We start from the raw sequence: 27,754 nt of genomic DNA on the forward strand, positions 1-27,754 counted from the left end.
TATTTCATGTACCTAAAATGTAGCATCTATCTAATAAAACAGTGGAGTTCCTGTCACTGATAATACAATTTTACAATTCCAAAGTAAAGTTGGATTTGTGATTAGCATGAACAGGTCTTTGGTTTTCAATATATTGACATAACATGTCTTGTATGCATATCCTATAAAAATACACGAGGGTACCCCGCCATATAGACTGAAACTATTGAATGGAAATGAATAGAAAAGTACAAGATCCAATCATTGGGTGGGTTCTTTCAATAAATGCAATACTTTGACCTCTACTTTCCATTTGTCCAAAGGAAAAAAGATGGCGGCCAAGACGAACGTCAATGAAGTGACTGGAGTGGTAGTGTCATGACTTGGCTTGTCATAGCTGAACAAAAATACATTTGCAACATTATTTCAGTCTTCAGCTGTCGTAGCTCTCAACATCTTTCTTGTGTTGTGTCCTCTCGCCTTGCAGCGCTTTGCACCCCATAAACGGTTATAGCGGTAATTGTCTTTTATGGCTGTATACAACTAACAACATCCTATGCCAAGACGCACAGCCTAGCAAAGCGCGCCGCGCAGGGCCTGCCTGTTTGCCCGGAATCTCGACACATTTAAAAAGAGCCAAGCACACACCCACACGCGCACGCTCAAAGTCTATCACAGCCGTGGACTTAGACTATAGTCAAACACAAGCAACTCACCAGCAATTGTGTGTTTGTGCAAGTGCGTGTTTGTGTGTGTTTTCAAGTTTTTGGGTAACACCATGCTCACATCCTTAAATGAATGAAAACAAACGCTTATAGAAATTAAGGCGGCAGACACTCATCGCAATAAAACTCCTTATAAAAATATTCTATGTGTTATTTTTTGTCTAGCGTGTAGACCAAAATAGGCCCAACATTGGTCATACAGAAGATCAATGTTAGTAAATAGGGAATTTAGCTAAGGGTGTTTTGTGGGCCTATTCTTTAAAAGTAGACAACTGCGTTATGCTTTTAACTATTATTTAAAGTCAAGCTACTGTACCTTAGAATGTTAATTACATTTTAAGAATGCAACATGGATGACTTTGCAGATATAATTTGTTTTATTCAATAAATAAAGTACAAATTACATTTGTGAATCAAACATCTGAACGGTCGCCAGACCATGAGGTATTCATTACCTACATAACCTACAGTGTATTTATTTTTCTTTCTAGCACTAACAAAACTGTAATTTTAAAATGTTACTCCCTGAAATTCAGACATAATTCAGAATCACTCTGAAGCATTCTATCGCCTCACAACAAAAATTGCAATTGCAGGTAGTTGAGAGACGTCTAGGTAGTCAAAACTAGGATATCATTGTTAAACAGCTTCTACCAATAATATTATTATGCATTTCAAAAAGCGTTTGAGGCTCATGCACCCATTTAAAATGATATAATTACGTTAGTCTACAGTCTATGTTAAAATACAACTTATCAGTAATTGGACTAACAATGAAGAGAAAAAGACTACAAACGTAATCACATAAAAAAACTCAGTTGAACCTGAATAACACACTAACACAGAATGCACAACGAACACCCAAACGAGCACAAAGATCAGGCCTATTACACATCTTACACATTGGCCCTCGGAGCCGAGGAATTATTTAATATTAAACAAAAACAAGTCAGCACTGTCAATTGTGCAATATAAAGGTAGTTGCATCAAACCGACGAGTAAGGCCGGACATGCTAACACGACAAATAATAGCTTCTGTTAGGCTAAAACAATAGACAGTAGGCTTAAAACAGGCCAGAGTCGAGGTTTCTCAAAAATCCTCATATAATATTTACGTTCTGATTTAATTATCCATTCAGTCAATCATCTTTTGGTCCGTCTTTATTGAATTTCTTCATCTTCATTCTACGATTTTGAAACCATATTTTAACCTGTCTCTCGGTGAGGTTTAGCTGCCTCGCGACCTCGTACCTACGGTCCCGCGTTAGGTACGTATTAAAGAGGAACTCTTTCTCCAACTCGAGGATCTGATGCTTGGTGTACGGGCAGCGTTTTTTTCTTGAGGCACTCGCGTGCAGCCAGTTGGACACGGGGTTATCTGGAAAAAGGGGGTGCGAGACCAGTGTGAGGCTGGTGTTGCTGACCCAAACATCAAAACACATGACGCCAAAGTGTTGAGTCTGATATAAAACACTTTCCTATTTTGGGTGGAAAGAATAGCTGGACTATGTGGTCGACATCAGCTATAAGCCCACACCGCTGCAAACGTGTTTAGATCTGAAACTTACAGTGTCTTGTTATTAGAACGGCGACAGAAACACAGCCTATTAACAAGTCCATATAAATCACTGGCACGCTTGGTATTGCATGTTTTTCTTAAGCGTAACCCCTTCACAACCCACACATGTAAAGGCTACCTTCATCCCACAGCTTTACAGACGTATCAAAAGATGGAGCGGCACTTACTTGGATCGAGGGCCGGTTTTTCCTCGCTCTCTCCGTTCTGATCGCCGCTATGGCCCAACAACGTATCCTTGTCCAATGGGGATGCCGTCGCCACAGTCCCGTTCGCGAAATCAGAGAGCAGCAGTGCTGTGTGTGAGCTAGGCAGCGCGCCATCCCCTCTTGCGCCCAGACTCTCTGGTTTGATTCCGTAGTGATGGGTTGTCGGTAATCCGGTCAGGGGCAAAGAGCCAGACATCGGCTCCAGTAGCCACGACTGCATGTAGCGACCATCCTGGTCCCCAGTGGCCGGGCCTTGGGGGTGACCGTAAGGGTGGTGATAGACAGAGGACACGGCGCCTGGAAACTGGGCCGGTACATGGCTCCAAGATGGGCTGAAGACCGGGGCTTTCGTCGAGAAGGTGCAGGGCCCATGTTCGGTATGGTCGTTAAGGGAGGTGGGTTGTCGAGGGTGCTGAAGCCCCCCGTGACTGGTGGAATATCTGGGAGCGGAAAGCTCCTCGCTCTCGGGCAGAATGAGGGAGTCAACGTAGTAACTAGTAAGCGTTCCGGACGTCGACATGGCAAAATTACTTTCACATAAACGCAAACATGCACAGATACATACAAAAACAAGCGCACACACACCACACACACATACACATGCGGTAAACCCACCCTCACAAAATTACAATCTGAAGAAATCAAGTATCAACTTGGCCCCTCAAAGAACTACAGTCTAGTACTAGTTGAAACGCAAGCTACCATTCGATTGGGTAACGCGCGCACGTGATCATAAAGGCTGAACAATAAAGGATAAATCAATCCCTTTGACCATTAAATGCTCGCGGGTCTGTGTCCTAAAATGTAATAACGTCTAGTTTTTAAAGCAAAGAATTGTTATAGTTTAAGACTAGCATATATCGACAATTAAAAGGGATAGTGTTTGCTGATGCAAAAGAGAATATTGGAAGTGATGTCCCAAACAGAATAGGTGTTTGAATCACAATATAGATATAAAAACGATATAAAACATATACTTAGAAAGCTAATTTAACAAGGCATTTTATAGGGACCATCAGCCAAAGACATTAACAGAAACCACACAGGGGTTCTATTTAGAAGGATTACGGCAGCCATATTGGACGACACGAATGAAACATAATAACATAAACGTGCACAGGCCTACGTTCTGAAGTTTCACCACGTATACCCTATTATTATGGAATGCATCCCAAAAAGAGGTAACCATGTTCGCATGCTACAGGTTTAAGCAGCTTTGACAAGATGCCCCTTACATTTTAATATTTTAATAACATATTTTTGTACTACGAAGAAACAGGCATACAGTAGCCTATAGCCAAAACAGAGACCCACTACATAGCCTACCACAGAAAGAGGGATTTACGCAAAAATGTTTATGTACAATTAAAAAAATATGGACAAAAATGTCCAAGCTTATGCACAACTTCACGTTCTCTCTGCAACCGTCTTACCATGGTAGCATAAGCTACGAAATAACTAAATGGTATTCAATTATTTATTTTGTTGATCTTGTCAGTTAGCCTAAAATATATCGTACATAACGTATCGTGTAGCCTTTATCCAATAGTAAAAAAATGTTTACATGCAATTCAATCAACGTATAAATAAAGACAAAAACAATAAAACATGTATGTGTACGAAAAAGTTAGCCTATTTATCTTGCAAACAATAGCTTTCATAAAATTGACAATTATAGTTGAAATTACAGTAGTTTTCAAATTTGCAGACGAACATGCATGAAAACAAAAATTATCTAAATATGGGGGAAATTACGCACAACGTCAAATTACCTAAATCTATAGGGTAGGCTATATTAATTTTTATTTGCATGCTACTTTTATACAATCTAAACTATTACACTTCTGCAAGCTAAACTAAACAGAAAAGGTTAATCGTTGTCGTATAAAATCAGTCATTGATCTTTTTAATCAATGTTTTAAGCAAAGCGTAGGCCTCCTTTAAATTAGAAATATTAAGTTTGGCGTGTGGCTGTATTCAATTAGAATTAAGCATAACAAGAAATATTAAAATAGTTTGAATAAAATTGTAGGCCCTACTTCGGCCAACCTATGTGTTTCATCAAGAACATTAACCCAATACGTGTATTGTCATATCGTTAAGATACTATATAAATACGTTATAATTTCTATCATATATTTATTATTATTAGAGACAGCGCCTTCAAACAGTGCATGAAACAAAATAAAATTGCGTAGGCTATCCTAAATTGTGTGTTAAGTGTAGATGTAGTCATTTTTTGTATGTGTGTAGTCTAGGGCCTACATACGCTTACTTTTGAAAATGTTTATCAAAATATGAGTGCAAATGTATAGGCTAATGCGTTCGTATTACACCTCAAGCAAAAATGCAAAGCACTCTATTGCAAGTGACCCAATGCAAAGTTAAGGCTACAGCGACGGGATTTGGGGTGTTGATTTCGAAGGCGACGAAAGCAGCCATGGGATGAATTACTAAAATTATAGGCCATAATCATTGAAGGGAAATTACAAAGTAAAGCTCCGTTATGTTTCACTAAACTTAGGCTAAACAAACAACAACACAAAAACTACATTTAGAGCAAGGCGATTGCCTGCACGCAGAAATCTATTTGTTGCCATCAAATTAACTAAAAGCTGGGCCAACACCTTAAATGGCCACAGGCAATTCAGGGCTAAGTAATCCACTTCATTTTTGAAAGATTGCAAACATGTGAATAACAATGACCATGTTGTGCAATAACCTTCAACCACAGTAAAAAAAAAAAAAAACATACAAAATAGAGAAGATTGAATATGTTAGGTGTGCTTTCACATTGTTGGACAATTATTGTGAATTTTAAGAGACTGTGAGGATTTGCGCACTAAAGCAGTGCACAGACACCTTCAAAAGAAAAGGAAAGACACAGGGCAATGGCTCTCAGGCAGTAAACCAAATCCGGGTGTTTTTAACACGGACACAGTTTACCACAGGGGCTATTGACTTCTTTTGCCCGCAGATAACAGCCTGTCTGGTGGATCTAAATATCACCATAAAGCCCTTCCCCTCTTTTGTGTTGCCTCTCTATTGCGCAGCGGAAGCATCCGGTTCTATTGCCCACCGGCGCGCCACTGAGGTCGCTGTTGTCCACTCAACTTCCCCTTCCCCTCAACTGCATTGGTCGTAACCGAGGCCTTGTCTGACGTCGTCGTCACGAGTGACAGAAAACATGCTAGCCTCACACTAGTTCCAAGTCCAACCCGCAAAATGTTAGCATATAGCAAGATTAATGTTAGACCCAGGGATACCAAGGCTCAACAACTACAAGTCGAACAATGTGAAAATGTAAGTCGGGAAATATTAAGACAGATGAACTGCAGCAAGTCAGTCTTGGCAAGTTAAATGTAATATATCCTATACTTTCAACAGCCATAGGCTAAATTAATGTTGCAGCGAATCCAAAACCAAGTATGCTCTACATTTGGTTGAATGAAGTTAAGATGCATTTCACTGGGGCAATTAAGACAGTTTTATGTTGCAGAGTTTTAAAATGGATCCCAACAACATGAAACTACCTAAACCACTCGACAGTCGGATACAACAGCCAATTCATAACACCACGTTCTCGTCGGACTTCGGGTTGATTTTGACAGCAGTGTTTTCGAAATTGAATGTAGTAAATAACCCAAGTGATCCGAACATATATTTCCACGTTCAATTACTAATGTTTTCACCAGAGCATCGTTTTTAAAATTGTTAGACACAAATTCCCAGCCATAATGATAAATTCACTCACCATTTATTCGACGAGTTTTTTCCACTATCATTCCAGAGAAGCAGATACTAGGCTACTATCCGTGCATGTCCAATTTCTAGCACTGTCTCATGCCTTCTCTCCGTCTTAATGGCTCTCACACGACTGAATCTTTGTGGGGAGCGGGAATCGTCATATAGCCTAGAAGCGAGTAATAAAACTTTACAAAAGCCGAGCTACATGCAGGGCTTCGGCCTAGACAAGTTATGGTCTTGGCAAGGTCTAAATTGTTTCCGAAAGCTGTTCCACCACTCCTTAAAACAGTTCTGTTTGTGTACAAAAAAATTAAGACAATCAACAACCCGAAGAACCCCCCCTATAAACACATTGCTTTAGAAATCTCCAGTATATTGTTTGGCCACCAATAGAAGTAGCCTATGTTATAAGTTAATGCCTATAATATAAAGTAAACACTTCAAACTATAAATAGGAACCGATAATAATCTACCACTCAGCAAATGTGAATTTATAATTTATTACGCCGTACACAGAATTATCCTTATATTTACAGAATAGCGTACTTTACACAACAATAAACTCGTGATTGACTGATCATGTAGCCGATAATTCCCCCAGTTTGGCCAAAAACACAAAGCTATTCAACATGAAGGAGCAATTCTGTAATGTAGGCTACATTTAGGCTATCCTTAATGATCACATAATTTGTTGGCTACGTCTAGCCTTTTAGTGAAGATTTATCAAATAGATCAGACGTATTCCATGCCGTCAATGTTTTGTGTGGTCTACACATTGTCAAATAAGGTAGAAGGCTTCAGCATCGTTTTGGTGCATGCTATCAATTCAGAGAATGGTCACAAATATATGTAATATATTTGGAAAGACCAAATAAATGTAGGCCTACTTTTATAGTTAAATACATAGGCCCCTCAATAGAATAGAATCTAACCAGACTACTGCTTTTTGCCCAAATTCCATCCTTTAGACTTACTTATACACGACCCCTATCCAAACGGGCAAACATAAACAAAACTGAATCAATAAAACAATGTACACCACCATACACAGCAACAGAACAGCATTCACGTTTTATCAGTAACGTACATAGGACGATGCACAAACGAGGCGTGTCTATTAGGCCTAGAGACTTGCCTCCTAATACTTGCAACTAACTCATTCAGGGGAAGTGAAATTCTATATTTCCGTCATCATGAAAAAACAAAATTAGACGTGAGCTCCCGAATCCGGTTTTCCCGTGTCATTTTCTTCAATTTCATTCTGCGGTTCTGGAACCATATTTTGACCTGTCTGTCAGTCAGGTGCACGCTCCTACTGATCTCTAGGCGACGCTCGCGAGTCAGGTACATGTTGAAGAGGAACTCCTTCTCGAGCTCCAAAGTCTGGTGCTTGGTGTAAGGACAACGTTTCTTCCGGCCGCTTTTTGCTGTCAGCCAGTTGGCTCTGTTTTCACTTTTTGTATCTCCTAAAAAATGGTAGATACAAGCTTTTAGGTTAGAGCTATAACAATTGGCTCGGCATGTATGTATATGTGTGTGTGTGTGTGTGTGTATGTGTGTGTGTGTGTGTGCGCGCGCGCGCGCGCGCGTGTAGGCTGCATTAAGCGATAGGCCTCTCCAAGCAAACTTGTACTTTGCTTGAACTTGAGAACGTTTACATTAACACAAGTGAGAAGACAAAAAGTATAAAAACATGAAACACCTTGGTAAGGGATAATATGACTGTTGTATGGCAGTTATAGTGATGTTATTTTTTGTCTCAAAGGAATACAGCTATATGTTTAGGCCTATAGGCTACGTATTATATCATAACTACGATTAACGTTATAATTGTAAACTGCACACAAAATTTAAAAAAATAACACTTAAAATCAATGAATCAAAGTCTACAGTCTAAACAAATGACCTCTTATCAAGTAAAACTTTATCATTGTTGCTCCAGTACATTCTTCAGATCTTAACCATTATTTTCACACGTACCTTAACAGTTTTGTGTTGCGCATTTCTGAACACAAGAATTAGTAATCCTTTAAATAGGCCATATAGAACCTTCGGCTTACTGTTTAGAGAAGCCACGATGTAGACAGCCACGTCATTTTCACACTGATCCTAAACACCATAGAAACCTCAGAACTACACTGACAGACCGACTGGTCTTACCTCTTTTATGCGTCGCCATACCTGCCTTTCATACATAAAAAACGTCTGATGCTGACCAAACCTTTTATGGTCTTCACTTACCGTCAATGGTCCTCCTTGGTCGTTCTCTGTCTACCTCCTCTGGTTCGTCAGGAGACAAAGATTCTGCATCAGAGGACGCTCGTGCTTCCTCGTCTCCTGGTGGAGCATGAGTCTGGAGGGGCACGTTTGCCGAGGAGACGATCTCCTCGGTGTTTCTCTTCTCGTGCGCCGTGGCTAGGTCAGAGGACGTCGGAGGTGGTGGGGTGTGGTAGCGAGTCGGGGCAGGGGGGTGTAGGCCAAAGTGAGAATGGGAAGGGTTCGACTGGGGGCCGTGGTAAAGTTTATGAGAATGTGCGTGTGTCTGAGACAAGCGGAAGTAGCCCGGAACAGGCACTGTACCCCTGCCTCCTCCGTCCGCGACTGTGCACGAGCCCGAAATTGAACCAGCTGTGGTTAGCCTAGAGTACGTGAGGTCTTCGGCGGTCGAGCTTTTCTGGCATTTCTGCGGTTCGTAGAGGCAGTATGCACTCTCTTCTTTAATGTTCTGAGAGAACGAGCAGGGTGCAACCTGGGGACCCACAGTTTGTTCCTGGTCCATTCGGCACGACCTCTGCGCGTCCATCCACATCTCCATGCCTGACATGTATGCGCCTGATGCGGACATCATATTTTGGGGACCCACCTCGTTCCGTTTGACTATACCTGGGTAGTATCCACAACTCTGTAGTCCGTAAGGCACCTCTGTGCTGGTGTTATGGGGCACACATACACCGCTCACTGGATAGTGCCCCACTCCGCTGTCTGTCCGGGTACTGATAAGAGAGTCCACTAAGAATGCATTTCCTGCCGGGCTGTCCGAACATGCCATTATTGTAGTGTATTTTGGCGAAGGGAGAAGATAGCCCTTTCTGGCTGACATTTCTTTTGCAAAACATGTTGGATATGATTAGAGATACCCCCCTCTCCACCGGGAAGACTCTTTAACCAATAGGAACTCTTGGAGACGATCAGTCCCTCCCATTCCATAAGTTACGTAGCAGCCGGGACCATATCTGTCATGTGGCTAAGGCAGAGAAAAGAGACAGCCCTGCAATCAGTGTGTTTCTCTCACCTCGGTTTAATGCACGGCCATAAGGGGCGAGGCCGTCTGTTGAACACTCGAAAATAAAAACGTGTGTACACTACCATGTGCGTAAAAAGGAAGTCAACTATCTTGTACACGACCTAAGCTACTATGACGCTTCTTTATTTGGTTTAAAAATAGGCGCAGACATATCAGCCCACTGCAAAATATAGCCTATACATTTCTTCCATGTGCTTTTATCCATTCGAAAGAGAAATGTAGCAACTGTTGAAAAGTGGAAGCAACTGCAAAAGTAGGATTGTATGGTAGGCTACACAACAAAGGTTAAGACAAAATCATATATCCTAGTATTATGCAATCTGTAAGGGCACCATAACTTTAATTAATTATAGCCGTAGTTTGTCAGGCTGATAATCATTTTAAAACGCTATGATATGTCTACATTTGAAGGATGAATTTGCAAAAACATTAACTTTAAGTGTTAGATGCTTTAACTGCAGATAAGTCTATGCGTGTTTGGACTGAAGGGATAGGTGCAAAGAGCAGTCCTCAGATGCAGATAAATTGCAGACTCCGTAAAGTCAAGGATACCTGTATATCGTTTGAAGCTGGAACTAGTGAAACAAACGTTTACCTATTTGCATGTAGCAGTTAAATGAGGTATTCCATAACAAATCACTATACTATCAAAATAAATCATGCCACATTGCAATGAAGCATGTATAAACATTGACAAGCCCGTCAATACATTCACCATCAATAAAATGATCTTCTCGTTCAAATAAACGTTTCTTAACGTTAGTGAATCTGCACATTGAATTAAGTAATTAGCTACTCCTTGCTAAAGTAGTACCACAATGAAGTGGTAAGTCAGTGTATTGACAATAATAAAACAGTATTGTGAAGGTGGTGGCAATCTACCTCAAAATAAAACTGCATATTATAAAGCCGCCATAGCTGTTATTGTGCACGTTGTTTAATAGCAAAGTATTACTTGATGTAGGCTACTTAAAGAAAGAAAAAAAATTACTCTGTAGCCTATATAAAAGTAACCATATTAGACAACTTAAAGGCTAATTGAAAAAAGATTTCGACAGTATAGGTTAGCTACTAGTAATTGGTGACCAAGCACCTCTAATTTATTTGAATTCCGTAGTTCGTCCACTTTAGACATCGCCTTTACGTTTTTTCTTAAATAGTCTAATCATTTGAGGAGAGCTTTAGCCAAATAAATCATATTAAATGAACTACCATTTTGTACATTAGGCTACAAATTAAGATACAGGCTTATGTATATATATTGTTGCGGAACCAACTTGTTTCGTTCATCTGTGTCCTTTTTGGAGTATTGGGACATAATAAACTCTCCCTCCATTTTGTAGTGTTCATGGCCATGTGTTGTAGCTCCAGGTTGAAGTTAAACACGGCCAGCTTTGCCATTACCAGGCCAGGTGGCTTGGGGCCCTCCGGGTTTGCTTCCACCCTATGGTGTCTGTCTAAGACGAATTTGAAGTAACATTTATAAATTGGGGTTTAAAACGTCACATGCTAATTCAGGATTTAGTTTTGAAACCATATTATTAGCAATGTATTGTGGATGGAGAATGTGTCTTGCAGTGAAACTGACCCCAGAAAAAGGAAAATTACAAATAACAATTATTTAATATATTTATGAGTTAAATAGACACAATATGACGCTAATTAATCAATTATTAGAGTAAAGAGATTTTAGGGGAGAAAATTGGCTATATATGCGCCTCTTTGAAAACTATTGACGCATCGCAAGATCAAAAACAGCGTAAGGAAAGCTAGACAAAATTACAAAAACTTCAAGAAAACTACCTAAATTAACTTAAATTTAAGATAAAGTTACTTAAGCTGCGTGTTGGAAAAATCAGCAACACATACCGTGTTGACGTTAATTCATCATGTGCATATGCATGACACCGCTATCAGCACACTGTTGATGTGGGGCCTATCTATTACATATTGTGTTACCGTTATTAATTGTAGCTATTAAATCTTAATTTTCACAGCTGCCCGACTATAGTTTCCACCTTAGCAGTTTACTCTGACCAGTGGCTTTGATCAAGCCCAATAGTGGCAGAGGAGGCCGTTTTAGACGGATCATGTTCGTCGCGAGTGCAGTTATATGAACAATAATGCGGCGTTTTATTACATCCAGCGGAAGCATTTATTTTTCACGAGAGACAAAGGATTCAGAAAGTGAGTCTACGCACATGCAAGGCCGCCCCCCCACGCCTTAGAATGACACCCAATATCTCCCCTTCTCCTTTTCTCTACAGTCAGGACGGAAAGGGGGACACGTATATGGCTATCACTACCAAATCTTTGCCTACTTTTTCAGTCACATATTTTATCGTTTTGGCACGAAGAGAGAATGATGTCTTTTGGAAGGACACCAAACACAGTTCCTGTGGATTCCAAAATAAATGGCTTCAAACGAGACTATAGGGCCAACTTTAACTAAGTTGGGTTGTCCAAAGGCGTTTTAAACGATTGATTAAAACGATTGAGCTAATAATACATTTTGCATTCAACATCCATTGCTTAGTGTTCAGAAATTGAAACGTAAATTGCTCACAGTTTTTTATAATTAAAAGATATTAACCCTGACCTTAAGCACTAGGCTAAAGAAAGGGTGTTTACTTATGCAGTAGGCCTATGCCTCGTATGCTACAGCATAGCCTACCTTGCATTATGCTACATTTTCCAGTTCAGCAAAATGTAGTAGCGCGTTGCAGAATAAAGACTTACACAGATTTGATGCTTATTCAGGCCATCAGAAACGGCCTACATTATTGGCCAGTGACCTGTTCTGAAATGCTGAACATTGACTTAATCTTCAAAACAGTCGTGTTATCACCATGAAAACAAAAGGACCAAAGACAATGGTGCGTGTTTAAACTAGAGGTGAACGTTTCCGTCAAGTGGATGAAAAAGTGTAGGTATTGTGGCAATCTACGATTTACCTGCATGCGTGTTTAATAATTTGAGACTCTTGAAGAAGGCTGTGGTGGGTTCTTGTCAGCATAAAGGAAAAGATCCACGGCCATGACATTGGTCTCAGCAGCGCCGCCCGGTGGTACAACAGTCCATTTTCCAGCTCAGCCATTGCCACTACATTGATTCAAAGTTGGACAAACCTAGAAGGGAGAAAAGCACTCAAAAAGTGAAGTCGAGGTGGTCGGCGAGCTAAGGCTTACCCTATCCGTCCTCTCCCTAACGTCGCTCTCGCCTTCTTGGTAACACAGTTAATAACCTTGGGTCTCAGACGGTTTATTGCACTGCACTCCAATTGTACAAATGCTTCAGACTCTCAGACAGGTTTTATTGCCGCGTTGCTGCGGCAACGGGGAAGATGTCCCGTAATTAGGGACGGAATTCCAACGCGCCGTAAAGGATGCGCGAGGCAAGGCCGGATATGGCAAAGAGGAGCAACCATAAACTTCAGCCTCTCTCCCTGCCTTTATGGCCCTTTTGACTGTCATATATGAACGCCAATGCGCTGCAGCAGGCGCTCATAAACAGAGCGATGATAACAGCAAATATGGCGAATCTTGCTTGAGAGACTGTTGTGAAAACAGTGTCCTGAATCCGATCCTTAAATGACAGCTCACAAGTTTACCAAAAAGCACGTGGTCAGCATCCAGCACCATTTTACGCTCAATGTTATGCACACAAAATATAGAAGTTCAAAGGCAATGACTAGACTCATACAATAGTAGGTTTGGATAACACACAACTTCAAATAACCATGTCTATTATGCAGTAACTGCCCAATAATCAACCCAACAAATAACATGGACTTAGAAAGTATTCTGAAAACTACAAACATTCTATTAACACTTGTATAGATATTAAAATGCTAAAAAGCCAAAAACAATTTAGTAAAAGTTTTCGTATTATATGGTTAGATATATTGCTATAGACACACGTAAGATCCTTTGGCTTCTATATGATGTTGCATTCGCAACCTCAACTAGAATGCGTTTGTCCCTATTACAAGCAGACATCTACTCCATTGATAAACTTGATTTTCCTGTCTTATTTTAACACCAACAATCGTTGCATATATCTGTGCGTAATATTGCAATACAAAGAGAAGCGTGCGTAAAAACCCCATAACATCTCTGAAAACCAGAATGACCAGACACAAAAAAGAATTCCTTCCAGAACCTTTTCAATTTTAATTTTGAAATGTAGGATAATACACAATAATGTGGGCCATACCAAGCAGTTGATACCTGACATTACATTTCAAAAGGATTTTCTCCATTACATGACTGCAGTAAAGAACAATTTAAATGTTTTATGAAACCCTATGTTGGAATACTACGGCCCTATAGTGCGTATTTAGGTGTGCCACAGAGTTCGACAATGCAACCCACAGCGATGCTGAACAAGCTTAGTCCTTATATCTGGTATGAGCTGTTATCATCGTCTGTATCCGTATACCACAAATTAAAATTAGATGTGTGCGTGATCAGATACACACATTATCAACTACAATGTGTTGTGTGAGGAAAATGGGGTTAACATGTGCTGGGGTCATACTAAATAAACATGGTATCCCAATAGCCATAGTTTTACAAATGAGTAAACAATGGCCACAAAATAAATAACCTAACAAATAGAGACAATGTCTGTCTGTGCAGAGTCATAAGGCATATTTGGTCATAACAAAGTCCGTAACCAAAAGTGTTAACTTGTAGGCCTACGACATCATACAAGTAAACCGACCCAGGTTGAGAGTCCTAAGATTCAATAACAGAAAATTAAAATCAAGGGTTATTTTGATTACAAAAACGTAAGGTCAGTGCATAGACTGATTAGGTTGTCCGCGTGAAAAGAAAATTAACAAAGAGACTGTGCGCTCCAATAATATTAGAATATGTCTGGACAAAATACAATTGTCTTTGTGATGACAGAAAAACTCTTAAACAAAGTCTCATGAGTCTAATGTTCATACTATGTCTTCATGCTGATTTTCAAATCAGGAGAGTAAATTGTCCTCGAACTTGAAATTAACCGTTGAGCGCTGTTGTTGCTGTTGTGGTCACTGTCGTTTTGTTGCAGCCATACGTCTGAGGAAAAGACACAGCAGTCAAGTCTGTAAATGCAATGAATCCTATAGCAGAGGATTCGTGGTGTAATACTGTAATCTGTCTCTGTTTAATTTCTTTTCCTTCATTCTTCGGTTCTGAAACCAGATTTTTACTTGACGGTCGGTGAGGTTCAACATACGAGAGAGCTGCAGCCGTTTTTCCTTGTTAATGTACACACTGAAAAAGAACTCTCTCTCCAGTTCTCTTATTTGATATTTTGAATAAGGACATCTTTTCTTACGGGTCCTTTGTCCATCTGGGGTGGGAGAAAAACAGAGAATATACAGGTCACAGGAACAATAAACAATTCAGGAGATCCATGACTGTTATATGGACTTTTGGGGTATAGGCTACACAGCTAAATTACACAGTGGTCAAATTAACACAGACCAGAACTCAATCTCTCGATTTACATATTTCACAATTAGACAACTTACAAACAATTCAAATGAAGTTGTTATATTGTACAGCTAACAATGCTTGAATATATCCGTTTAAAGCATGAATGATTTTTGGCAGGGTACATATTTTTTTGTCTTTGCCAATCAACATCCATAATAAGATAAAACATTTAGCTCAAGGGTTATTTTTGAGACCATGATATGAATACAAATAGACTACATAACGATCTAGCTACAGAACACGGCTGGCTTTAGCCGTAGTGCTATCCTAACCCCTAAACCAGAGCCACCACCCTCATTACACCCAAGTGCTCTTTTAACGCAAATAATCCGTGAAACTAGCTAGTAGTCTACATTTATGACACACAAGACGAATAGAAGACAGTATCTCGATAAATTAATGGTAATGCATTATATGTGGTTATTGAAAATGTTTGAGAGCGTAAAAAAAAATACTGGTCCAATGTTTTTCATGGCCAATTTCAATTCCAAGCACGTGATCTTGTAGTTTATAACAAAGTTTTGTTGGGGAAATCTACAGGCCCTCTATAAACCTTATATGCTTATAAAACAGCATATAAAAATTTTAACAGCAGCGCGCTAGATTGCAAACTTTCTCTCATAACCAAGGCGCTGACTTAATACGTACTGCTGCTGCTCGATTTCTCCTCATTGTTGCCGGAAGACTCTGGGCTGCTGGTCTCCTCGCGCGGCTCTTTCGCCTCTGTGTCCCGGCATGATGGTGCGTGCTCCGGCGCAGAGCTTGCCGTCTTGGTGACCGTTTTGTCCCCTGAGTAGTCGTTCGCTGAATGGTTTTCTGTTGGATTTCCATATGCCGTCTCGAAAAACTGGTCAAATGCTTGAGGCAGCACCCCGTTCCTTCCAACATTACCGTAAAAATTGGATGCAGATCCCGAGCCTGAGTGGTGGTGGTGGTGATACGCGGCAGCGGCAGCAGGGTTGTTTTTGGCGAACATTTCCCCCACGGTAGTCTGTGCCGACAGACAATCTCTGTGCACCATGTCCTCTGTGGGGGGATAGCATTGGGGCAGATTTCCCCTGTGCGCCCACTTACTGGACGCATCAATGGCAGCATAGTCCCTGAACGTCACCTCTCTCACGGGCTGAACTTGCGGCAGGTTAGAGGAGTAGGAGTACGTCATGGGGCGAGTAGACGGGGTCTGGGACAAAAATGAGGGGAGAGTGGAAAAATCTGCCCCCGCCGACACATAGTAGGTACAACTAGGTAAATACATGTTCGATCCGACGGGGACCCTCTCGTCAAAATCCATCATTCCTTCACTCTATACTGTTCTATCTGGGATTCGCCTTTACAGCCGCCCTTAACATGGCTCTGGAGCGCCGTGGCTCGTGCCTCTTTGAAGCAGGTTCCGCTAGGCAGAAATTTTGAAACGTAAGCTGACGTGGAGAGCCATCACCATCCATTCCAGGGAGGCGTGGGTCACGTGACAAGGGCAGAAATTGACAGATTGTGTGTGGGTGTGTGTGTGAGGGGAAGGGGTGTTGCATGTGGAGTAATTCGTGCGTGTGTGCGTGTGTGTGTGAGTGAGTGAGTGAGTGAGAGAGAGAGAGAGAGAGAGAGAGAGAGAGAGAGAGAGAGAGAGAGAGAGAGAGAGAGAGAGAGAGAGAGAGAGAGAGAGAGAGAATTTGAGTGACTAGACTTAGAGCTAGTTGTCCTAAAGCTTGACATTGGTGGTTTATCGTCATCTCGTTCTAAAATAAAAGCCTTTGCTTGCAGCAAGTCAGAGAAAAATATATATAATTGTATTGGTTTTTAGAATGTACGCAAACCACGAATTGCAATCGAGGTATCAATCTCCGTGTGTGGTTTGACATTTAATTTGGAGCTATTTGTATATGTCATTTTCCCGAGTTAAGAAATATTATCAAGACAAATTGCTTTGCTAGTGTCATAACGAGATTTTGTTTATTTTTCTGACATTCATTAATTTACAACATGAAATTTGCTTCGGCCCAACATTTGGCGATGATGGTCATGTTCAAGTAACGCTTGACGTTTAAGCATGAATGCAATCAGGTGTTGAAGTTGGCGGCAAAACAAAATAAACCAAGGTTGCAGGCAAACAGGCTTTTCGTCATGCAGACACTAACTATTTTATCGTAGTTGTTTCTTCAAATTCAAACATCATTAGGCTACATAGCATCTAGAAATATAATGTTTTGCAAAAAGGTTTCAAAAAAGCTTGTCAATATTATGCAGCTTGGTTTACGACAGCAATACCGAATGCCTATGCGATCGATAGTCTTTTCAGAAGGAACCCATGAGATATCTGAATATTACAACATAAAAAAATTGATTAGTCCTACTAGTTGATAGGGTAGTGTTTGCCGGAGTATTTGAAACAAATAGTAGCAGTGGCCCAAACGCCATGACGTGTGCTGAATGAATACGTTGTTTTTCTAGTTGGCTGGGGTTTACCTGTTGTTTTATTCTTTGCTTAAAAACCATAGTTTCACAGTGGCTCATAAGAAAACCACACCCAGTCCTATTTTACGCACATATATTACAGTTAGGCCTATTAATTGACAACAATGCATGTTGTGTTGGTGACGAGGGTCTACATGAATGTCATTCTGTTTTTTGGGCCTTGTATGTCCAATGTCTATTTAACGTGAAATTGCACATTATTTATTGAGACCTTCAAAATGCTTTGGGGTGCTATTTCAACGCAAACATTACATTTCTATTTTCATATAGGCTATGAACTACAGTGAAAGAAAGAGAGCAAATGTGAAGCGTATTTTAACTTAAAATGAGCATGGTAACATTTCATAGTTAACGCGCTAAATAAAACGAACTCAATTTCCCTTCACATAGGCTATCCATTTTCAATTGTAGGGCCATTTTAACTCCTAATCACTTAATGGAATATCTCTTGATCTATGACGCAGCCTAAAGAAAGTCCGTATTATCCATGTTGCATGCAATAGCCTAGTTTGTGATTATAATATGTGAAGAAAGGAATCCTTCGCAATGCAATAAGTTATTTCACCCCAAAACACCACAGTGACCACAGTGCATGTTTGGAGTGGCTGGAACCTGAGGCTAATATGCTTTGAGAGACCCTGTGAACGGATTAGGACCGCAGGGACTCCCCCGGCCCCACCGTACGTTACCTAAATCCACCCAACATACACATGGGCTCCAGGACTTGGCGGGAAGGCATGTGTAACGCGATCCTGAACAATCACATTTACTAAGAAACGATAATGAGCTAAACCCCTGCTGCAAAAAAAGTAACACACGAATATTCTTGGGTCATTCGTCGCTTGGGCTTATTTGAATAAAGGGACACAAACAAACCAGTGCCTGTGCAACCACACGCTCCGCCTCTTCGTCAATCCCGACAAATTCTACGACTTTTGCTGGAGCTTTTAATGTGTAATTGAGCACAGGGTGCCCACGAAAACCAAAGCCAGCTCCTCACAGACCTTAGTTTTTATAGCTCCTACAGAATCTACTGCGCCTTTTTTTCCTTCTCGGCCAGACACCACAAAACTGACCAGGCGTGATAGGAAGTCGCCACCTACACCGGCTCAAAGTCATTAAGCCGAAGCTGCACAGAGACATAAAAATAAGGATTCAAACCTCAACAGAAAGGTAAGAATTGTACATACTTGCATGCACTACCAGTTTATAAACGATTAGTAAACTTGACAAAACTTAAAAGCATACGTTTGTTATGAGTAGCCTACTTTAGTTAAACATTTAGCATATGAACATTGTTTTCATATAGGACTAGCAGGATCAGTTCCGAAACACATATGATTCATGTGCACTTATGATCTCTTTAGTTCTATTGGATTTTCGTTGGTAAAACACGACACGACATCACTGCGTAAAAGCCCACCACGCTGAAGCTTTGTGTATGCGGTCGACTTCAAGTTCGGGGGAGGGAGTTGGGCCACCGCCTGCAGCGAAGGGCCTTACTGAAGGGTCTAAAGACGCCATTTAAGGGAACAGTACACCCTGAATACTGCAAACTCAATTTACGCAACAGCATGCAGGAATTTTGGGCAGATGAAAATAGATCCATGTTGTTTAAGAATCAAAAAGACATTGGTTGAAAATGAATTGTAAGAATGAACAGAAATACGATCTTTGATTTGGCTATATATTATTTTAGTGGTCTGTAGCTTTCAGCGATCACAGGTGATCACAGAAAATACATTAATAATGTAAACACGTTATTGTCAGTGAAATCTGCTACAAAAAGCGTTCTCCAACTGAACATTAATTTAGTTATTATTAATAGGATTACTTTATAGACTCATTCAAAGTTGAGCAGATTTATTATTATTTAAGGTTCCAACAAATTTAATAAAAAATGACACAATTGTCAGAAGACGCTACAACGTGTAATTTAGCCTTTCTAAAGGAAAAATGCGAATTTGACCGATACGGCTATATCTCATTAAAGGCCTACACGAAGTAGGCATATAGAACGGTAATGTGCATATTGTGAGCTACCTAAGATTAAAGCGAAATAAATGGTAGGCTACAATTTAGTGAAGCTTCATATTGGGTTTTCGGCTGTCCAAGTAAATTAAGCCTAAATATTAGGCCAACACATAGGGAATCTAAATTTACAATTAAACAGGATATATTTTTTGAGAGGAACTCAATGCCCTGTTACTTTATTTAGCAAATTCTTGAAATAATGTTTCCTAACAATAACACTATAAAACGTTTAACCATTTAAAGCAATAGAATGTCAAAATACCGTTGATGTTGGTCTACTCAAGATGTGTAAAAGCTACAGAAGTGAACACAACAATGCAAGGCTGTTAAACTCACTCAATGACACACAACCTCAAAACAAAGGACTATATTATGTTCAATGTATCTTAAATCAAGAAATAGTGTTAGCCTAAGTATTGCGCTTGTATTACTGTTATGCTCACTTAAAAAATGCTTTTGAACTTGAATGATGTGCGATCTTGGCTGTCTGTAGACGGTTAACATTGTTGTTAGGCTACTGATATGAGCTTTGAGATGAATACTAGCTTCCAAACTGAAAGGCTACCCACATACACATGAAAAAGTCTCCCACACCTACTGTAATACTAATTAACACACATGAATACACCAGGAGGCGTGAACTTGTTTAAACCATTGAGAACTGTTAATTTATCCACAGGTGACAGAAATGTGGGCCGAGGGCGATGGTGACGACATGGCGGCCGAAGAGAGACCACACAACGGCGACAGACGCAAACAGAACTCAACTCCATGGTCAATAAAAGGAAGTGGCATTGCAAACTCTCGGATCAAATCAAAACGTTGATATCACTATTAGATTGCAAACTTTCAAAGTAAATTAAAGGCGACAGGACCTAATTTAACTGGACGGACGCATATGGACGGAATAGGCCTAGATGATCTTTTAAAAGATTTTGATCTGAAAATCAATGCTCCGTTGTGGTAATGGACATGGTAATTTGATTATCAATTCTGAACATTTAGGCTATGTAGAATATTATTCTGTAAAGGCAATAAATACACTATTTGTAATATCACCCAATTTAAATGTTTATAATCTACCTATGTAATTTGAGCATGACATGGAGTTTTGGAATAGTTTAAACAATATGCTATTTCTTTTGGATAACCGAACCATTCCATGTTGGTCCACAGGATTTGTTGAATGTCGAGGGTCATGGTCGAGGTATACAGAAATAAACTTCCTTGCAATGACTGTTGTGTTTTAGAAATGCCGTAATGCCGGTAGTGCTTGTCCATCATATATGCTTGTACACATAAGACATGGACATTTAGTCATTGTGTCGCAAATGGGCCTACTTTCAAATTCCTTATTCATTCTAGTATACAATTGTAAAACTAGAATAGCCTGATCTGGGAGCCTAATCCCAGTGGTGCAGTTATTGGGCTAATCAAAATTAATATTAGCCTTTGTTGCGGTCTATACTAGTTGAGTTATTTTACTCGAGACTGAATAAAGTAAGCGTTAATTTTTTTCAGGAGGAAAATGTTCCTGGGTTAAAGATAACTTGATTTAAAAAAAAAAATCGGAGAAGTAGACCTAACAGACATCATTTACTTCGAAATGTTATGAGATATATTTCCATAGCCTAAAGAAATATGTAGGCTACTCAAAAATGGATCACAATAGGCATACACACAATTTGTTGATGGAAATTCAATTCAGGCTTTAAATAAAGGATTCAACTTTCATTCTATTTACTTGTAAATAGGCAATGAGACATTATATAGCCTATCACGATATGTATATAACGTAGTTTATAGGCTATGTAGATTGTTCAATTGCAGACATAAAACAAATCAGGAAATGTTGGTCCGTAATCCACACAACAAGGTTTTCATGCATACTAAAAGTGTTTCGTGGGTATTTCGAAGTCATGGGCCTTTCTGTGGCCTATAACACTGTGACTATATGGAAAATTCACAACATTAAAAAAAACTAACGAAAATGTGTCAGCCTGTTTTTACATAGTTGTAGGCCGTCAACTGAATACGGAGTCATTTTGCTTAAAATAATGGTCAAGTGTTTTTGTATGACCGCGGTAAAGGCCTTTGATCAGTTTGTGGCCATATAGGCTTTTGTTACATTTATTTTGAGCTTCTACTGATATTCCTCTATGAGGTAGTCTCAGCTACATGCTTTCAAGTCTAAGTCAAAGCTATTTGTATATTACTTTCTGGCTGAAGGTTACACCCCTCCCCTCCATTACCAAGAGAGACAGCGAAGGTCAATGTAAAGAGCATGGTTTTAGCCCCGGCCTTCATTCACCTTGGCTGACAGACTGACGAAAATAAATGTTCGGATCTATTGACGATCTAAAGGATTTCTACGTCAATAAGATAGGCCAATTTTTCTCTCTGTTCTCTAAAAAGCATAAACCCAATCTTGATGTTTGAATTGTCTGTTGAAGTGAATGGCTAAATCATAGAACCAGACAAAAATGATAACATATACTATTATAGACGTTTCATTATTCACGTTAAATGTAAAGGCTTTGTCCAGGCTTTGTCTACATCTTAAACACGTTATTAAGATCTGATCCTGCCGCATAAGAGATCTATAATGGATCATGTACTAAGGAATTCACTTCCCCATTTTCCATCTATCTCGAACCAATAGGACAGACAGCTCTGCGAACTTCTGTACATGCTACACATTTCTTCTCAACAGAGAATGCCAAATTGATTTGTTAGCCTATTGGTAGGCTTAAGAAATAGACTGTAATTCCCCGTTTGGCCTTTGGGTGGAAGCAAACCCTAACATGCCACTCAGCACATTCTGACAGTCTGGGGATAAACAGAATGAAAATCCAGTCCAGCCTGGGCCGTTTTTATTGCCACCACAGTTTGAATTTCTCTAAGAGTTGCGTGCGCGCTCGCGTATGCTGCGTCTGAACATTGTCTGACGTAGAAAGTGTTTCTAATGTCAGTTGAAGGCCGAAGAACTAACCTACGTGTAAAGAACAACCATCGTCAGTGCCAGTTTAGATATAGGCTATTTTCAGAAAGCATCTTTACTTAATTAATTGCACATTAATTCCGTGGGAAGATAAGACTGTTTTGGAGTTGTTAGTCCATATGATCGTTGCTACTCTTGCACCCTACAGCTTCCTTCAGCATCTGAAAATTACCTCAAATTATTTTTCAATAATCTGCTGTTTTCATATTAATTTGCCAGACGAAATCTAGGTGAAGTTGAATCAAAAATAAAATAACTGGCCAAGTATCAAAAGAAAGTTAAGGAGCCTAAATGTGTTAAGGTTTAGCTCTTCACGTGCATGGACCATTTTGGTCATCACATTAGAAAAATTGTCCGCCACGCCTTAAGACCTATACTCCTCATTGTCTAGTCAGCTGCGCCCTTCGCTCAAACATTTTGGTATAGCTAAATCTTTAATTATATCTTAAAGTGAGATATTTTCTTTTCTCCAAACTTGGAGTTTGGAATGCATCTCAAAGATTTCAACGTGAATAAAGTGGTTCCACTTCCAACCTGGAGGTTGATTCAACCTCCAGCAGTGTATTCAAATTATAAAGAATGTATCCGCTATAAAGGACAGGCATGTATCTTAATTGATATGCGAATATGGATCATATTACCAAGCTGTGTCAGACAAACTCTGGACTTTACTGTTTGACATATGCGAATAAGGAATTGGTTCTATAGATTATTTACGATTACATTCAGCACCTTGGACAGCCCTTCTAAAGACTTACTGATGCACTTTCTAAAGATCAATCTACATGCTGGGTGGTAAACCGGAGGCTTTACGTGCATCGACCTCGACCATCTTATTCGGTAACCGGGCCCTAGATTTCATTGAAATGTCCAAAACAGATGTCACAATGGTAGACATTTTCATTGAGTATTTTTCTATACTAGTAAAATACATTATAGTTTAAGATAGGCCTGCTAGTTGACTATTTGTAAAAGTCCATGATGGGCAAATTAAAGATATTCATTTTGGACTAAAAGAGACATAGGAACAGGCTACCATGGCGAATAACACCTATGCCTGATATGACACCTATGCTGAAGGCTTTGGCCTTCAACCAAATCGATCTAACAAGGCGGCGAGGATGTACATTTCAAATTATCAAACGACAGTGTCGAGAGAGGTCTGAAACGTTAGAATTCATTTCCGTTTTGATTCCATATTGTCATTTTTATGGGCTTTTATGGGCTTATGCATGATAAAAGAGAAATGTCTCTCTTCTAGAAGACAATTTAACAAACTAAAGTGTGAAGGTAATGGAACAAAATTATTCATTTGTCTAATGAACACTGTAAACATTCATGGCTTGTGGTATTGGTGATAAGGTCAAGCTATTAGAATCTGTGATAACCATTTTTAACGTTTAACGTTTTCCCTAATAATTAGATTAGCAGTAGCAATAGCCTATACGTCTGCATTGCATATCTAAGAAGTTTAACGTTTTTAAGAAACAAAAATTGTGCATTTTTACCATTTAGCATTATGCTAAAGTTAAGGCCTTTAATGCGGCTGTATCAAAAGCTTTCGTCTGAAAAATTGAAAGTAAATTGAATTTGTCTATGAGAAATTTACTTGGTCTTTAAGCATACTAACCTTAAAAGTGACTTACGTTATTTCAAAACAGTTAGTTGGTTGCCTTCTACTTGGTTCTCCTGGGGAATTTTAAGATCTTCAAAATAACGGAGAACAATGTTTTTTATATAACCTGTGTGAGGCTTGATATTTCTGTTGTTCTAAGCTTTTTGAGAGTTAGGTGGTAATGTGTAGTCTATTAAACATTTTAAAGCCTGGCTTTAGACATAAGTAGCCTACCATATCTTTTTGTGTGAAAATAAACGTTATCAGGTCAGACAAACCACTAGATTTGTGTGTGGCTTTATAACCCAGCTAATTTAAAGCATCATACAAAAATGTTTAAGATAAATAACTAATAGACCGAATACAGGCCTTCATGCCATTAATAGACCTATACGAACATGAGTCGTATTTAAATAATCTAAAGCATTAACACCGCTCATTTTTATTTTTGAAAAATATTAGTAGCAGTGATGGTGGTATTAGTATAAATTTAACAGTGGTGGACGGCGTTCAGTGGCGCAACATGGCATTGGCGTATCGAAGTCAAGTTTGAAAAAGGTTACAGGGTTTACAGTCCACCACTAGATGGCAATGTTGGCTTATAATTCTACACAGTCTAACTATAGACACAATTCCTCTCTTGTTAAAATGAAATGTTTCAAGATATAGTCAGACTAGAAACATCAACAGTTGGTTATGTTATCACACCCAGATATAATTACGTTTAAAGTCATTTCGACCAGCCCGTTTTAACGCCCACACGTTTCTGTTTACTTAGGCTAATATCTATGGGCTTCCCCTACTTTCTTTACACGTAATAATTATACAATTATATAAATAGATACATTTGCCAAATTATAGACATTTGTACCAATTTAGTGTGTATAAAGATTCGGGTTACGGTCAAAGTAGAGGTCATTAGGCTAATTCAGCAAGGTCCATGTTTTATTAGGACGGATTTGTAATACTTTCATATCGACATGATTTTACTAACACATATATAGCCTTAAAATACTAGATATCAAGTCTGCATTTACTTTTATATACATCCACATTAATACACACACACACAATATAAAAGCTATGGTTCACGGACATACAGTTCCCAGACGATTATCAATGCATAACAAGAATAATTGATCCATGGATTCGATGTGATTAAGAACGTCGGGTCTGAACTTCGTAAGCACAAGTCTATATTTTAAAGGGAAGTGGAATCGATTAATATTTAACAAGGAGGTCTAAAATTCTAAAGTCCGTCACTTCCTGTGGGGTTTCAAACCACTGAATGAAGCTACAAATGAATGTAAAAGGTACACCACAAAGGCCTAGACCACTGAATGTCTGCTTTCCTGAGCTTAGGTTTTGGCTACTATACTGCATGCCATAAAAGTCGCATAAAACCATACACTCCATTCCTCTTGATATGAACTTCACACACCATAACAATATTTTACAACAGGGAAGGTACAGCGTCATGTGCCTACATTTTAGGTCCATATAGATCCAGTAACTCATTTGGCTAAGTAGACATTTGTGAAACATGTCCACAGAGTGTGTGTTCTTCAAATCGAAAAGCGGAGTGAGCTTGTGTGTTAGGGTGTGTATGTGTGTGTGTGTGTGTGTGTGTTGGAAGGGGGGGGCATTTAATTCCAATCGTTGTCCGTCAAAACTAGCTGATGGTTTTCACTTTAGTAACGACCTTTTTTTCCTTTACGCGTCTGTTTTGAAACCAGATAGTGACTTGTCGTTCGGATAGGTTCGTCTGTGCTGATATCCTCCTTCGTTTGTCCTTCGTAATAAATTTATTGGCGGCGTACTCGCGTTCTAGTTCCTTCAGTTGCACCTTGGTGTATGGCACGCGCTTCTTTCTTCCACGTCGGTAGGAGCTTGCGTCCCCTCCAGCATGAGACACCGTGTCTAGCAGGGAAAAGGAAAAACAAAGAGTTATCCTGTATCCTGTTTTCAGTCGATCATATACTCACACACATTCAAATTTGTTTATCCCAGTTTTACTAAAGGGATAACGGAGAACTTACAAAAGCCTACTCATTGTAAATTACGCATTAAAAAAACCTCATCCACAGATGTCGTAAACATTTGTATATGCATGGAAGGTTGTGTGACTAAATGCAAAAATACTTCTGTAGTTTATCCATTTACCTGATATTGATGATTTCCACATGTGGCCGGGCTGTGGCTGCTCCTTGGCACAGTAGACTTGTCCGTTCCAGCCATTAGTGGTGAGAGTCCACGGCTGATAGCTCTCCATAGGCAGAAGTGTTTCGTGTCTGGCTTCCGCTGGCCCGCTCATGGTTGGCACCACGGGCACGTCCAGGTAGCCAGACACTGGCTGGTAGGGGCCTGAGGCATAACTTGGATAGAAGGCGAACTCTTTTGCCCGAGAGTTGAAGTCATCGGCCGATCCGGACGTGTCCATGTACTTCTCCCCGTACACAGAGGGGGGTTGCGTGCCGCACGACTTAATGCTGCTGTGATGAGACATTCTGCACGGATAGTAGCCACTACCGAAATATCCATAAGGCAGGGACGCACTTGACGAGCTCTGCGCGGCCGAACATGGGCTGCACTGCTTTGCTGGCTCGCCCATGCCCGAAGTGGGGACATCAGTCGACGAGTATGCAGTGCTCGGTGCCAACGACGCTGGATGCGCCATCAGATTCCTGCATTGGTTCGCCGCAAAGTTACCTCCAGCAAAACCGCCGTCCATGTTCTTACTCACTTCATCGGAAACCCCGCCGTTGTCGTAGAGGAACATCACCGACGGGTCGACCCAGCGAGGACGGAGGAGCAGTGACGTTGTCATAGCACGACATCCAACATTGAGGCTTCTGGCTCTTTTTTTAAAAGCTCAGAGACTGAAAAAAGGAGATACTGATTCCGAGACAGTACTGGACTCTGACGCGCACGGGTGCAGAGAGGGCGTGCCATCATTGGCCAAGACATGGCCACGTGATATGCAAAGAGGACGATAAACATCTCCCGATGCAGATAATTAAATGTAGAAAAATGCGGCGTTGTAAGATGATCCTACATATCAAGGGATTTGGCTTGTCTTTTTGCTTTTCAAACGTAAGAGGTTTATTGAATAATGAGTAAATCTTTAAAGACATCGTCAAATATAACCTTAGAGTTTAAAACCACGAATGAGTGTACAAAGAATTGTTTGAAATGGCACTCGACTAGGCCTATATGCTTTAAAGCGCGATGTAAATGATATCAAGGCATTGCCTAACTATTTCAACGAAAGTGAATCTTTCATTCGGATCCGTGGCTTTTGCCTTCTTGAGTATATGCCTTCTACACACAGTTAGAGCACACGACCGTTTCTGGCTATTTTAGATTGTCTTAGGTGGACAAACGTATAGACCTATATTTGCCATAGACTCACTGACATATGTCTGTTGAAACTGTCGTGCGTGTCCATTAAAATACAGAAAATTCCATAACACAGCCACTGAAATATTGTTAGAACTTGGTCATCTGCTGTATTAACATGCAGTATTATTTGGATAAAAGCGTCTTCAATGAATGAATAGAAAATGTGAATGTGTTATTCATTCCCCTATAGGGTTGTCTCAT

The 27,754-nt window shown here is 39.9% G+C and overlaps 4 protein-coding genes and 1 long non-coding RNA gene across 5 annotated transcripts; 1 reads left to right on the forward strand and 4 right to left on the reverse strand.

The window, feature by feature from the left end:
• Positions 1-1,071: 1,071 nt before the first annotated feature.
• Positions 1,072-3,156, reverse strand: LOC124467541 (homeobox protein Hox-A9-like). Its single transcript, XM_047019848.1, has 2 exons — positions 2,451-3,156; positions 1,072-2,082 (listed from the first exon to the last, which is right to left on the reverse strand). The coding sequence occupies exons 1-2, from the start codon at positions 3,007-3,009 to the stop codon at positions 1,844-1,846; spliced, it is 798 nt and encodes a 265-aa protein (XP_046875804.1). The 5' UTR covers positions 3,010-3,156; the 3' UTR covers positions 1,072-1,843.
• A 2,533-nt stretch (positions 3,157-5,689) lies between these two features.
• LOC124467542 lies at positions 5,690-21,089 on the forward strand. The gene is made up of 3 exons (XR_006956085.1): positions 5,690-5,792; positions 18,562-18,674; positions 20,215-21,089. It is a non-coding gene; the product is annotated as an uncharacterized LOC124467542 (long non-coding RNA).
• Positions 6,765-9,336, reverse strand: LOC124467538 (homeobox protein Hox-A10-like). Its single transcript, XM_047019846.1, has 2 exons — positions 8,478-9,336; positions 6,765-7,702 (listed from the first exon to the last, which is right to left on the reverse strand). Exons 1-2 carry the CDS (start codon positions 9,334-9,336, stop codon positions 7,428-7,430), a joined length of 1,134 nt encoding a protein of 377 aa, XP_046875802.1. The 3' UTR covers positions 6,765-7,427.
• hoxa11a (homeobox A11a) lies at positions 14,063-16,326 on the reverse strand. The gene is made up of 2 exons (XM_047019847.1): positions 15,681-16,326; positions 14,063-14,886 (listed from the first exon to the last, which is right to left on the reverse strand). The coding sequence occupies exons 1-2, from the start codon at positions 16,324-16,326 to the stop codon at positions 14,654-14,656; spliced, it is 879 nt and encodes a 292-aa protein (XP_046875803.1). The 3' UTR covers positions 14,063-14,653.
• A 3,949-nt stretch (positions 21,090-25,038) lies between the features above and the next one.
• hoxa13a (homeobox A13a) lies at positions 25,039-27,139 on the reverse strand. The gene is made up of 2 exons (XM_047019440.1): positions 26,315-27,139; positions 25,039-26,071 (listed from the first exon to the last, which is right to left on the reverse strand). The coding sequence occupies exons 1-2, from the start codon at positions 26,976-26,978 to the stop codon at positions 25,824-25,826; spliced, it is 912 nt and encodes a 303-aa protein (XP_046875396.1). The 5' UTR covers positions 26,979-27,139; the 3' UTR covers positions 25,039-25,823.
• Positions 27,140-27,754: the final 615 nt, after the last annotated feature.

The sequence above is a fragment of the Hypomesus transpacificus genome, chromosome 4, assembly GCF_021917145.1.
Source record: "Hypomesus transpacificus isolate Combined female chromosome 4, fHypTra1, whole genome shotgun sequence".
NCBI classification, from domain to species: Eukaryota; Metazoa; Chordata; class Actinopteri; order Osmeriformes; family Osmeridae; genus Hypomesus; species Hypomesus transpacificus.

Excerpts from the sequence above, each read along its gene's own strand:
- LOC124467538 (XM_047019846.1), bottom strand. The coding sequence starts at position 9,336 with ATGTCAGCCAGAAAGGGCTATCTTCTCCCTTCGCCAAAATACACTACA. Across the intron at positions 7,703-8,477 it reads ACCAAGGAGGACCATTGACG|GAGATACAAAAAGTGAAAAC; the intron begins GTAAGTGAAGAC and ends ACCATTTTTTAG.
- LOC124467541 (XM_047019848.1), bottom strand. The coding sequence starts at position 3,009 with ATGTCGACGTCCGGAACGCTTACTAGTTACTACGTTGACTCCCTCATT. Across the intron at positions 2,083-2,450 it reads AAAACCGGCCCTCGATCCAA|ATAACCCCGTGTCCAACTGG; the intron begins GTAAGTGCCGCT and ends CCCTTTTTCCAG.
- hoxa13a (XM_047019440.1), bottom strand. The coding sequence starts at position 26,978 with ATGACAACGTCACTGCTCCTCCGTCCTCGCTGGGTCGACCCGTCGGTG. Across the intron at positions 26,072-26,314 it reads GTGGAAATCATCAATATCAG|ACACGGTGTCTCATGCTGGA; the intron begins GTAAATGGATAA and ends TTTCCCTGCTAG.
- hoxa11a (XM_047019847.1), bottom strand. The coding sequence starts at position 16,326 with ATGATGGATTTTGACGAGAGGGTCCCCGTCGGATCGAACATGTATTTA. Across the intron at positions 14,887-15,680 it reads GGAGAAATCGAGCAGCAGCA|ATGGACAAAGGACCCGTAAG; the intron begins GTACGTATTAAG and ends CTCCCACCCCAG.